Below are 14,633 nucleotides of genomic sequence, written 5' to 3'. Positions count from 1 at the left end.
AATGAAGTAAAGAATGTACCTGTGACAATATTTATTTGTAAGGGGTCAGTGTATATTAAAGGCTATGGTGAATGTTTAAAAGACCTCTCTGAGACTAAAACCACTGGCTCTCTAATTTTGAATTTCTCTCATCTAATATAAAATGATTGATTGCCTTTAGTTCATGTACCCCTTGATTTTCCTTTTCATTCATCATGATGTGCTTTAAACCAAATGCATTTAGAACTTGCCGCTAGAAGAGTAGTCTTTTAAAAATCTTTGTAAAATAATGAAAGGACATAGTAAATCAATCTCATTTCTGCTGTAGGAAAAAATAACCTTTATCCTATTAAATCATTTAAACTATTTCTTTTTTCCCCCTTCTAAATAATAAACATTACAGGTTCATCTCTAAGATCCTTTAAAGTTAAAAGATTGAAAATGAGGCCCAATTAGTTAGAGCCTTTTAAAATATACATTTATAAATGATATACAGAAGCTCATTTTCTGAATGCTTATTAAGAATTTTCCTGAATTAAGCTTTCGAAATGCTTGCAACAATACCAATTTTTCCTATTGCACAGGCAGAAAATGGTCTATGTTATTTTAAATTTCATCGAATCCATTATAGAGATGAAACTCCTATAGTTTCTCCCTTTAGGGATCTGTTTATACTATACATACCAGGGAAACCAATCACATTGAACTAGATTGAAGCTAGATATTACCCACATTATAAGTCCTTAATTTCAGAATGTTCACTCAATATAAGTGGTCTGGGGTGAAAATGTTTTAGAGATTAATAATAGATAAATATTTCAAAGTAAAACCTTGATCTATCTGCATTTTGGTGATATTCTAATAACAATGACTAAATTCTGATTCTCTGATCACAACCATATGAAACTCCAATGTGAGTCATAGGGAATGAACACAGCCAACAAGGAAACTGAGGAAATTAGGTTGGCATGTGGGTAACATAATTCTAAATACATGGAACTGATATGACAAAGTTCTAAATGTGCTCGGGAGCAAAAGTTGAAACTGTGGAGGCACTTTATTATGAATTCAAAAATTAACTGGAAATAAAGAATGCAAATCCCATGACAAAAGTATTTCTGAAAATATGTGAAGTGATTTTGTAAAGAACAAGTTTTTAAATCTATAAACCCTGCATATGTTTAAAAATACAATGAACACATACATTTGTCAAATAGAACCATATTATAGTAATTATAACACATTTCATATTACAGCAATTTTAGAGGTGAAAAAAAGCAACATACCAGAGAATTATGCTGAAAAGCCAATGGTTGGCAAAACCACTAATTATTATTTGGTATTTTCATAACTGTGTACAGATGTTTTCATTTAGTTCTCACTGGTTTTTTTTTTCCTTCCAAACTGGCAAAACGTCAAATATCTTGAATAAACTCTCATCTTTATTATTTTCTCTGAACTCTGCATGTGGTGACCTTTAATATATACAGTCTGCCACCTTGGCCTTCAACTGTACGGGACTAGAGAATTCCATATGTAACACAGTTTAAGTAGGTCAGAAGAAGTACAGACAACGAAGCTCTAGTTGAAAATTTGGCTGGCATGAGCACTAAATCACTCATATGTGTGTGTATTTACCCACACATCCACACACGCAAATATATTTGTATGTCAATTGGAAACTCTTCTTTTTCAGAGATATTTCACTTTTCCCCTAATAAAATTTCATATGCTATCAATGACAAACTGCTCTGCTCTCAAAATTTGGGAGCAAGAAACACAAACATCATATAGTTTTAACTTGTTTGGATTTATTTCTGTTATCTTGTAACTAAGCAAAGTGTGTTTTTATATGGCCCATGCTTTTGACTGTGGCTAATTTGTTTATAAGCCACCATTAATCCTGGCTGTATATTTTCACAGTTTGGGTAAACACTTCATTTGCATTAAATTTACAGCATTAATGAGATGCGAAATTTAAAATGCTACTTGAAATATAAATGATGTAAAAAAGCAGAACCAGGGGGAAAAAAAACGTGTTTTTATCACGTCTCAAATCAGAAAATCAATTTAAATTTATTAAAGTAGGAATGATGATGTGTTGTACTGAGAATTTCGTTTTACAACTCATCTTTTGGAAATAAAATATAAAAATGAAGACCTTAACATCTGGAAAAATAACTCAGAACTAGGATTTTGTATTGCTTACGCTAATTGGTTTTCAAATAATGTTTTAAATAGGTTTATCCTTTGAATGCATTAAGCCAATACAAATCTGACCAAAAATTCACTTTACCTGCATCACTAAGAATTATCAGTCCTATAATATAAACTCCAAACATGAAAACAGATTATGCGCCAGTTTAAGTAATTTTGTCTATAAGTATGAAACAAAAAAAAGAGAGAAATCATTTTGGAATATGAAATATTTTTTGTCTTAGTCTTCCCATGAAAAATACTAAATGCAGCAGAATCCCATTCTAATCCCAGATTTGAGTGGCAGCATGTAAAAAGGTATTGTTGCAAAAGCTTGGCTATATCATTACACCTATGTGAAACTTGCCCACCTGTTGCTGGTGTAGGAAGGATGGGTCTCTTGGGCTTAGTCCCACATATCGATTGGCTTGAGATGTGCCTGAGGCTGTGTAGGCTGATTAAGGAAGAACAAAAACAAAGATAAAAATCGTGAACTATCAGAAAGAACACCCTGTCCATGTATAAGAAACCCAGACAAGTGGGATTTGTAATTATTAAAAAAAAAAAAAAAAGATGCTTCTACTCTCTTACTTAGCTTGAGTGTGTTTTAACAACCGGTAGAAGAGAAATGATAATTGATTTAGAATCAACCATCAAAAAAAAAATCTAGGCTAGGAAGCCAAATTCTACCGTTTGTTGTGACCGTGCCACACTCACTTGTTCCATCTTCAGTTGGGCATACTCTTCAGTAGATGTCTCATTGCCTTAGCTAAAAAGGCTTTTACTTGAAATTACTTAGCTAATGATGGGATCACCAATAATGTTCAGTGATACTAATACATGTGAAAACAGACTATGAATCTGTCAGGAAAAAGTGAAAGCTTTTAGAAATGGGATTTAAGCATGATGTGCTTGAAGATGTGGCATGAGAAGTTTTTCTTTAAAGGAAAAGGGAATCTGGTTGTTGTAATTATATACATGAAGAAGGGAATTAACTTTGTGCCAGATTTCATGAAATAATACAGTACAGTATATCACAAAAATTATCTTAATTTTTAGGTAAGATTTGATTTTTTAAGTAGTTTTTAAAAACTCAATTACTTTCTCTTCAGAACAAAAGTCAATTTCTTATAGCTTTCTGACCAAGGGAGGTTATGGTATTTTTTTTTTTAGATATGGCCCAAAGTCATTTAATATACAAGAGGACTACTAACAAAAAAGTTCCAAAGTTAGAGTAATATCTTACCTGAGTTAGTTTTATCTCATATATTTCTCTGTAAGCACTTTTAGTATAGAATCGAAAAGTGACAGGTAATTTTCCCTTTTTCTTAAAGATTTTTTTTTTAGGCTCTCAGGATGAAAGTATGAATGTATCTTACTATTCCTAGCACTGAGCAATTTCATTTTTCTATGTCAAAATTAATGTGAAAAGGAAATATTTTATTATTATTGTTATATAGTAACTCATATTTAAAAGGTTTTAATCAAAGATTTAACTTTCAAATAATATAGTAATTTAATTTTGTAGATTGAAAATCATTAACTTTATGATTTTCAACCACAGATTTAAGTAAGGATAAGTTATATATAAAGATAATTTGTCAGAATCGGTAGAATCAGAAAAGTACCATAGATTAATGGAGTGAGCACTGGTTTTGGAGTCAGGATGATCTGACTTCAAGTGTTGCCTCTGCCACATATTGTCTTTGACCTCCTAGTCAAGTCATTTAATGTCTCAGGAAGATGCTGACCTGTATCTGAAGAGGGAATTTCCTCATCCAGGAGTTACCTGCATCTATGAATTCAGAGGTCTGATACCTATCTCTATCAGAATCAAATTATGCCCCATTATTTCATAATGTTCCCCAGTAAGATAAATTAAACTATATGGGGATTTCACAATACAGAATGTGGGTAATACTTTTTTTTAAAACCCTTAATCTTGGTGTATTGTCTCATAGGTGGAAGAGTGGTAAGGGTGGGCAATGGGGATCAAGTGACTTGCCCAGGGTCACACAGCTGGGAAGTGGCTGAGGCCGGGTTTGAACCTAGGACCTCCTGTCTCTAGGCCTGACTCTCACTCCACTGAGCTACCCAGCTGCCCCCAAGGGTAATACTTTTTTAGTTGAATCATTTGAATAATTTTGGAGACACAATAGTGACAATTCTGTTATTTTTTATTTTATTTTCTTGAACTAATTGTCCATAATTATAACACACTAGTTTGCACTTTTGAAAACTCCAGGAAAGGTGACCAAATGGTCTTTACTCATCCAAGCTTCTAGTGACAGACAACATGCAGCATGGAATGATGGATAGCATATATCCTGCTATGTATTAGTCCTACTCTGAAAAATACCAGAAAACTACTTTTATAGATATTCTTCATTCTTTTCAATATTTAGAACTCTTCACAACCATCTCATTTCCAGTAACTTTACTGATATTATTATTATTTATCATATTATCAGTGAAATAATCCATTTCTAGTTAAGCAATGGATTTTGTGAATATAGGACGACAAAGGTTTTATTTAAAGAACCTAAGACCATTTATGTAAATTTTTCTTTTTTCAGTGGCAGGAATGGAAAGATACAGCCATTTTTATTGGAGTAAGAAAGCACTGAATCACAGCATTCAATGTTGGTTTTTTTTTCTTTGCCATTTTAATGGCTGATTCAGATGACCTCATGGCCAATGTCATACAGACAATGTGAACTAAACTAATCATTAAACTGAAAACACAACAAAAAAATAAAGCATTTTGTATCATATCCAATAGATGAGACTTAAATCACAACTGCTACATTAACTGTGAGCCATGAACTATACTAGTTTGGGGCACAAAGTTCTGGGACCATGTATTTAGGCATGAGGTCCTTTATATCATCACTATTATTGTGTCTAACTTTTAAAGATTTCCTTGAACTTCTATTTCATATACCTGTGTTTTAAATACTGCTTCTATAGAATAGGTGTTAGAGAAATTGGCATTTGAAAATTCAGGTCCTGTTGTTTTATTGAACATAATTTTTGCAGCTAATTTTGGCTATGAAAGAGACTCTACCCGAGCTTTCCTAGACCCCTCAATGTTTGCCTTTGTGGAAGTACTCACTAATGTAGGACCTCTAGCAACAAAAGGGCCAGTTAACATTAATGACTACCCACAAGACTGTATGTACTCACTATCTGCTATAGGGACTAGCTGTTTAGAGAAACGAATTCTAAATCATCCGTGTTGGAGGGGCTCCTTTGGAATCCTTCCTGCTTTACTAGATGCTACAAAGAAGCTTCCACCATCATCCATTACAGAAAAGGGTCAAAGGATGCCCTTTTGGACAAATGACACCTTTTTGTCCCATATGGAGAAAGGGCCAGAAGTGTTATGACTTCTCTGTAGTTTCACATCGAAATTACTACAGCACTGAGATTCACTAAGTTTAGGGAAAAGAGAAGGCTAGTCCTTGAAATTAAGATAGATATGCACTTACAGGGGAGCACATTCGTAACTTTTGATTGTATAATAAGATCCCTCTCTGATTTCTACAGCACTGACTATACCAGCTGAAAATGAACTTGCTGTGTATTTCTGAGCTCATAACATGGAAAAATTAGGCAAGCATGTGGTCACAAAATTTGTGTCATAAAAATTTAGTGGCTATATTTTTTTTGTCATTTCAAAGGCCAAAGTCATGCTAAACAATATGGCATTTGATATATTCCATGATAGGCAAAACAACCAAAGGGTTAAAAAAAGCAAAAAACAAAAAAACAAAAAGACAGATAATGAAAGTGCAGGTAGCTCACTAGTGCCTAATACAATGAACTTGAATTTCCTTTTCCAGTTCCCTACACCCACTGTTGGTTTTTTTCCCTAATAAGCTATTGTCATGAAAACATGCAATTCTCTTAGAGTGGCACTGACTCAGTCTGCTTTAGTGAAGGGGCTTAACTTCTAAAGGAAAGCTCACTGAGTAGTAGCAATGATCTAACGTCTTGGGTGAGGGGGTGATAGAAAACCCTTTTAGGCTGAGTTGTGATACTCAGTGCTAGTTCAATGTTCACCTTGAACCAACAGGCATGTTTTGTTATTTTTTTTGATAGATACTTTCTCAAATAAATATGCTTCTCCCTATTCAAAACGGGTTGAGCTGTCACAATGATGATTGCCATGACATGAGGCACTGCCTAAAATTTGATAAGGGAGAGCACGGATGGCCAGATCACAAGCCTGTTAGTTCCACAAATGAGAAACCTCCATCTGATCAGGTAACTGGAAAAAAAATTGTCTTGTTTTCCACCTTGGATCGGAAATCCAATTGAACCTTCTTCGATGGACATTTCTCATTTCCTACAGAAATACTTACTGGTTGCTGTAGGTGAAGCTGCCTCACCTTCAGTGGATGTAGTGATGGGTTTAGTATCTGTCATGGTCAGGGTCACAGGTCGCACTGCACTGTGATGGGGAGAGGGTGCCAAAACTGGAGTGAAATGGCCGGGCACTTTCCCTACTACTTGACCACTGCTGTTGGGCTACAAAACAAAAACAGAACACGCCGCATGAAACAATCCAGCCCGTCTAGTTCATAAGTCCATTTAGCACACTCTTCCTTCATGGACCCTGCCCATTGCGTGGAACAGCCATATGGTCCCTTGCTCAAGTTAAGAATCAGAACATCTAATAAGTGGTTAGTAGTAATAAGAAGCAGCAGCACTTGAGAGAAGGTTTTCATCTTCAAAGCACTTTTGTATTCATTAATTAATCTTTACAACACCCTGGAGAGGCAGGTAAACATCATTAGTCTCTTTTAACAGGCCAGAAAACTCCAATGGAGGTGAAATAACTTGCCCAAGGACAAAAAATGAAGTCAGCATCAGAAATAGAACTGGAACCCAGAACACTCTCATTCTGAGCCCTGGCCTCATCCTAATGAGTTTGCATTGGTTCTTTTTGGATGAAATTTGCACCAAGTGCTTTTCAGACTCAGATGCTAATTACCTAAGTGATAAGAGAATATCTCCTTGATACCAAGACTCCACTCCAAAGAACACAATTTCCATTTTCTCCTCCTGCTCATTTTGTCACTTAACACAACACATTCATCCACACAAATAACGGACAACTCCTAAGACACAATGGTGGTGTTATTGGGAGCTCCTAACATAAGAAGAGAGAATGAGGCGCAGTATTTCCATCGTAGACTTTTTTTTTTTTAAAGAAATCAAAATGCCTGATCTACAAAAATGATGCTAAGATACGGTAACGGGTCTGGCCTATAATCTACAAACAAAGCTTTAAAGACTGAAACTAAAAAGTGTTCTAAAAAGAGAGGACAATCAACTCTACTATATATCATTTGGTTTGTCCTTATATTGATGTGTGTGGATATTTACACAAAACATTCATTAACATTTGTGGGAATTACCCAAGTAAATCCCCTGTGCTGTGATAAAATAGATATTATTATGCGTACTTTAGCCCCTGGGTACAAAAATAGTTTCCGTGTGAGGAGGCAAAATCCTAAGGGACACACTGATATACTGTAATACCAGAACATGTTTTTCTGGATAGAGAATGCTATTTTTGTTCATACCCAAGATAGAATTCTCTACTGCATTAAATCCCTAACAATTTTGTAGGATTTTATTCTCCAAAATTACCTAGCCTTTCTAATTCACAATTATCAAAAGAAAGAGGCAATCTGCATTAGTAGACCCATCTAGCTACCTACAAGTATAAGCAAATGATATTTTATCCCTAAAAAAGATGAAAGTCTAATAATGTTCAAATATTTTGACTTCTAGTCATAACTGAGGCTCCTCAGCTGTTGCATCATTTTTTGCCTTGAAAATGAAGTATTTGAATATCCTGAGTCTTTGGAGTATTGAACATTATGTCAGGAAAATTGTCCACTGTTTTCCCCTGTGAAAACCTATGGGAGAGTTATATACTCATTTTACTTAAAATATTCCATTGAATAGTAAAATCATCTCACTATAATCAGCCTAGCAGTAATGTAATTAATCTCAAAATTGCTGTGGGGAGTACATGGCATCTCAGTTGCTTGTCTTAACAACCTAAATTAGTATATTACTGAAGCATGTGGGGGAGAAACCAGTTATTGTAGATAAATGCTGAGTAGCCATTCTTTTGATTAAAAGTTATTTTAGGAAAATGCTAACTGAGTAGCCATTCTTCTGATTCTACTTATTGAGAGAAAGTTAACTAAGTAGCCATTCTTCTGATTCCTAAGGTAAAAAATTAGACTAATATCAGGAGATTCCTTCTGCAAACCCAAGAAATGTGTTTTAAGGATGAGCAGGAAAGAAAATTAGATGAAATATTTCTAATAAGTATTTGTAGTTTGCTATAAATTCATGGGGTAAAATTCATGTTTCCTTTCAAAAAGCAAAAAGTAGTTTAGTCATTGGCCCATCACTACCTGTCCAACTTTTTCTAGTAATTGAACATGATAGTGAGTTGCTTTACATTTTCCCCTTAAAAATGACAACCACAATTCAGAAATATGTTATTTTTATCACTGGTGTCAGGTTCCATGAGCAGAGTTGTTCTGTGTGCAGTGATCAAAGTCCCAGACCCTTGTGTTGGATCATACCTACCTGGAAAATGACATTAATGTCAAGGAAATGCTGCGACAGACTATGGCAGTACAGAGCTCCATACTGCAAAGCTTTCCCCACTGGAACTGAATCATGTTCCAAGTTCAGTGACACACATTTACCTAATTTAAAGTTTACAAAAAAGTGACAAAAGAAATAAATCCGTGCCAACACAGGCAATGATATTCCATATTTTAGGGTCCACAGGAATGAGAAATATTGTTCTGTTTTCTGCTAGTTTAAAAGGCTCAATCTCTACCATAAAACTTTTATCTTCTAAGGATGCTAAGAGATGAACCTTCTCATTGTTGCTGCTAAAAAGAGAGTTGACTCCTCTCAGGAGAGAGTTGACACAGCATTTTGAAGGGATTATCCTGCTCAGTACATTGGTTCCATTATACAGTACTAAAACCCTGAGAAAGCATTAAAAAAAGAGAGAAAAAGAAAAAAACCTGAGACAAGAGAGTAAGACACTTCTCTCAGAAGCTAGATAGATCTTTACCTTGAAAATGGGAAGAAAAGCAGGGAACAATATAGGCAGATTATCGCCTAATCTGCCCTCTTAACATATAAAAAAATTGAAATGTAAGTAAAACAAGCACTGAATAATTAAAGAAATGCATAACACTAAGGGCCTGATTTCAATTTGCATAATTTTTCCCTTAATAGTGCCTAATTAAGACATCAGTTTTTTTTTAAAAAAATCCAATGGAACTCTAAGATTTTCCACACTGAATTAACATTAAGGACTTTTAATGGATGTCTTAATTAGACTTTGTTATTCATGGAAATTTTACACAAATTAAAATCAGGCCCTGTGTGCACTGTTCCCAGCTGAGTCTCAGCAAACGCTCTGTGGAACTGAAATACTTTTAAATCCATGCTTTGATGGCAAATTGTAGTCCTAAACTGATATAACACAATCTCACGGTTTTTCTTAATGAGCATTAATATCATATCAAATAAAATGATATCATTTGAAATTCTTCACCTGAAAATGTCAACTAAAATTTTATCTTCAAATTTAAATTTCAAAAACTATGCAGCTAGTCCAGAATGTTAATTTATAGGGTCCAATAATGACAGTGACTTTTTAAATAGCCCAAAAGTCATTTGTTGGCATTCAAAACATAACTTTTCAGCAAGCCTACAGTTTTCTCTGAGCTTTTTGTTAAATGAAAAACTGATATTACTCCTTATTTTTTATGCTTATAGTAAACTGATTTCCTTTCAAATACAGTATTTTTTTATCAAAAAGTTTTTATTTGTACCTTTTATAATAATTTGAACAACAGTGTCAACACAAACACTACTAAACCTCCCCAGTTCATTGTGCCATAGGGTTGACAGGAAACTTTGAAGCATGGTGGGAAAATGAGCTACCAGACCATATTATACAAATTACATTACACTCACACTGGAAATATTACCATTATTAACAGACAATTTTGGCTGAAAGTCTGCCCTACAGAAGAGATCATATGGCATTGTTATGTGCCCATCTGATTACAAAATAAAACAAAATAAAACTTTCTTATTCAAATCCCTAACTCACAACTTTGCCACTGAGAACCTGAGAACCACACTGGCAGAAAGACATCTGAATCATTATACCTGCAGTGAATCCCTAAAGCTCCTATCAAATGTTTACAAAAGTATAAATATGTTGCTATGTCACCCATCTTAAGAACAATCATATCTGTGCAAAGAATTCTAAGTATCCCTCAAACATGAAAAATGTTTACATTACTAAAACTTATTTTAATTCCTAATAGCTTGTCTATAAGTACAACTCTGTTCTTTTTATATATTTTAATACATACCTTGCTATTCCCTGACATTGTGTCACAAACCAAGGATTTCAAAGCTGCAAACTACTCTAAGCTTTTTTGCTCATGTGGTCCCTATGCAGATTTTCCAATCAGTGAAAATAAGAGAAATTGAATAAATCGATAACAAATTTTCACTTCTTAGGAAATCCTCTTACTAGCTATCCTTTAAGATTCAAAACATAAGTTTAATGAATTCAAAACATAAGTTGAGAACCTTTCTGAATTGAGAATTCAAAAGTTAATGCCATGACACCAATTATTCTGTTCCCCTAAACACGAGCATCATAAAATACAGAAAAGGAGCATACTAATAATATTTGTTCCATTTTAATCTGGTGTTCTCATGATATTTCCCCACACCCCCCATTCTCTTTACCTGGCTTGTCTGTGGACTAGATGGGTCATAAGAAGGTACATAATTCTTCAGAGTATCCTGAGGATTCAGGTGAGGAGGGTATCTGATTGTTGGATGAGAAAAGTAGCTTGATGGGGCCGGAGGAAGGATAGCTTGTGCTGGGAATGGCAATGGTGACGGTGACGTTCTGGTTGAGATGACTGAAGAAAACAAAAGAAAAAATTGGTTAAGTTTTATCTTTCTAAACTTTTTAGTTCCTATTCTTAAATATGAAGTCAGAAAACATGCAGCAGAATGATGGTTGTTTTTTTTTAAGACAAACTAAAGATCTTAAAACGTCTGCCACTCAGTTTTCTTTTTGTCTCATTTTGGTGATTCTGTTTCTCCTCTATTTCCTTTTCTTTCTCCTCTTTCTATTCTCACTGCCTCTATAGCTCTCTGTGTCATTCTCTCTGGGGGTCTGTCTCTCCCAATCTCTGTCTCGTTTTCTACATGTCTTTCTCTTTGTGTCGGTTTCTGTATGCCTGTCTCTGTGTATGTCTCTCTGCGTCTTTATATCTCTCTGTCTCTCTCTAGTTCTCCCACTCCTTCTCCTCACTCCCCAAACTAAGGATTCTGTTTTTACAGATCCATAACTATTAAAAAAGTTTTCATTTCTTAAGAGTTATGTTTCTTTAAACAAAGCAATTACTTCCCAGCAGAGCAGATACTTGCCTTTTGTCTGAAGAGTTTTGATCAATTGAAAACATTTGAATGAAAAAAGGATTCACAAATTTTTCACTAAGGTTCAGAACAGAAACAAATCTCACTGAAAGTAAATGTAGTGAATTTTTTCTTACTATGTAATCCTGTACCTGCCTATGGATGTGGGAAGGGGGAGCCAATAATTAAGAAGCAATAATGTCAGGAATAATTAGTTGACCATTGTGTAAATGCTAATGAATGTTCAACCTCAGGGCCTGGGAAAACCTTCCTCCAAATGAAAATATTTCTTTCAAAACAAAAGAGATCTCTTCTTTACATATTTTCTCTGCACTCTTTTTATTCCCTTCCTTCTACATTCTCTCTTTGCAGACCCATACAGGCAAAGATCTCATTGCTAATGCAATACTAAGCAGAGACAACATGAAATATTACCTTAAAGCTTTCAAAGCCATGCTAACTTGCCCCATTGATAATGCTTATTACACTGAAAGTATTACATCAAATTTATATAATATGGCATGTTTATATGGATACTTCATAACTATAGTGCTGTTTTTAACACAGGCATTATCTGAGACTTATCCACTTAATTTTCTAATAACTTAAAAAATAGATACAGACATCTTACTATAACATAAATATCTCTACAGTAAAGGGGTAATAGCAATAGAAGCAAAATCTCAACATAATTTTTATACACATTAAATAACTTCTTCTTGCTTATCATTTTTCCAGGATGCTAAATTTTACACTTAAAAGGCTTTGCACTAAATCTGAGCCAAGTTGCCTAGCAATAGAACATATAGTCTTCCTATGTTCTTCAATTAAAAGATATGAAGCATGATTTAACAAAAACTTTAAAAACATTTGCCAAGATTTACCTTTTAAATATAGTATTCATTACCACCAAAAGGAGAATTTTTCATAACATACGAGAACACATAGCAAGGAAAAATGAGAATAAAGTCAATTTTAAGATTCCTTTCTCTATAATTTATGAGTTGTTCAGATTTCGGAGTAGCTTTCAAAATCAAATTCCACAAATGAGATTTCCTCCCCAATTTTGGTGGGGATACAAGTGTTGGGCAAAGACAAAAAGGAAGAAGTTGAAAAGGAAAGAACATCAGGCTTGAAATCAAGAAATTTTTAGGTCTTAATCTCACCTCCAACACTTGTTATAATGTGTGACCAAAAAACAAAAAACAAAAAACAAGGCCTTTAATAAAATAGAAGATAATAAGGTTTATTACCTCCTGGAGGGAATAATGTGGTTTGGAGTTGAAGGACATCTTTCAGATAATTAACTTTAACCTGTCCATTTTATAGGTGAGGAAATTAAAGCCTAAAAAGTTGACATGACTTGTTCAAAAGCACTTAGGTCCTATGTTGCATAATTTGGATTTAAACTTAGATTCTATTACTCCAAATACAATTTTATTTATTCTTCCTCATTCACATCATCTTTTTAAAATTTTAAGCAAAATGAATATATAAATATTAAAGTACTGTGTGTGCATGTCATAACTTATGATTAATATTGCTAAATCAACTCATTAACAGTGATAATCAATATTCTTAAGTACATAATTACGTTGTCCAAAATTACAAAGTTGGCATTAAGGTAACCACAGCAGTACATGGGTTTTGAATTGTTTTTCCAACTGTGGTGATGTGCTTTTATTAAGCAACCATATTCTCTTAACAGCTCCCCTGTGTGGCTAACAATAGGCAGACATCTGGTCAAATTTAGGGGGGTAGCTATGGTGTGAGTCTCTTCTTGTTCTTCTCAACTATTTTCAAGTTAATCCAATCTAAGGTCATTTTCCAGGCAAGATATCAAATCAAAAGTAAGTATATTTGTTATTGCTTTCTTCCATAGGATTTAATCAGTTTTCTTAAAGGGATAATATACAGTAATATAAAAAAGTGGAATAGATTTTTTTTCATCTCAATAGCAACACAGTTATTACAGCTGGAAGCTTGTCTTGGGTTTCAAAAGGTTCTGTGTAGGCTCTAGAAGGTCTCATCAAGCAGGATGAGGTTCTAGTATGAAAGTGATGATAATGGACCCATTATTTGTCATCTGAAGATCAACTAAACCCAAGGATGAATTTTTGTTGTGTATCATTTTAGAAAGATTGTGTAGTAATATGCAGATGGCTTAGAAGTTTTGTTAGATGGTGATCTGAGACAAAGAAAGTCATAGATACCACTGGCGGCAAAACAAATGGAGAATTGGACTTAAGAGTCAAGAAGTCCTGAATTCAAATTCACTCTCATACGATGAACTAGCTATGTGGCCCTAGGCAAGTAATTTTATTTGTAATTTTAACTTCTACCTGCCTTGTTTTCCTCATTTGTAAGATGGGGATAATAATAATAATACCTCTCTCGGGATTGCTATGATGATAAAATGAGATGATATCTGTAAAGTCCTTTGCAAACCTTAAAATACTATCTGAATGATTGCTATCATTAATTGTGGTAGGAATTGAATAAGCACTAGTATTATGTGTGTGTGTGTGTGTGTCATACACACACACACACACACACACACACACACACACACACACACAGAAATCTATCTATGCCTTTGAAAATACCTACCCTTGGGAAAGCAATTCTAGAATAAAAAGCATGACAAAATGATAAATCTTAAATATGTCCCAGCTCAGAACACTGCGATTATATTTTTCTCGACTTATAAGTTAAATTTTTATTAGTATTATTGATTGATTATTGCAAATCTATCAGTATTAGCACTGCCTAAAGAATGTATGTGTAAAGAAAATTTTTCTGTCTGGCACATAGTTTTCTTAACTATAATTTCCTTCATTGTAGGCAGCTTAAGCCCTCTTTTTTTAAACTGAGGAAGAAGTAGAAGACAATTTGACATCAATCAAGGTATATTTACATATACCACAAGCTAAATGTTGCATGCGGAT

At 34.1% G+C, this 14,633-nt stretch overlaps 1 protein-coding gene across 9 annotated transcripts in view; it reads right to left on the bottom strand.

Annotated features, from left to right (window-relative positions):
• The window catches only part of NFIB (nuclear factor I B), a 547,931-nt gene that overhangs the window by 29,297 nt on the left and 504,001 nt on the right, over positions 1-14,633 (bottom strand). For 4 of the 9 annotated variants that reach the window (XM_044685441.1, XM_044685445.1, XM_044685453.1 and 1 more), the window contains one exon: positions 11,005-11,183. In XM_044685441.1, the coding sequence (XP_044541376.1) occupies positions 11,005-11,183 (179 nt within the window). Of the gene's footprint in view, positions 1-2,546; positions 2,630-6,542; positions 6,709-11,004; positions 11,184-14,633 lie in introns of all 9 variants that reach the window. The other 5 variants (XM_044685408.1, XM_044685438.1, XM_044685423.1 and 2 more) reach the window with 2 other exon arrangements.

Source organism: Gracilinanus agilis, chromosome 1, assembly GCF_016433145.1.
Source record: "Gracilinanus agilis isolate LMUSP501 chromosome 1, AgileGrace, whole genome shotgun sequence".
Taxonomy (NCBI): domain Eukaryota; kingdom Metazoa; phylum Chordata; class Mammalia; order Didelphimorphia; family Didelphidae; genus Gracilinanus; species Gracilinanus agilis.
The sequence above is the reverse complement of the archived record's forward strand: the minus strand, read 5'-3'. Positions and strand labels throughout refer to the sequence as shown.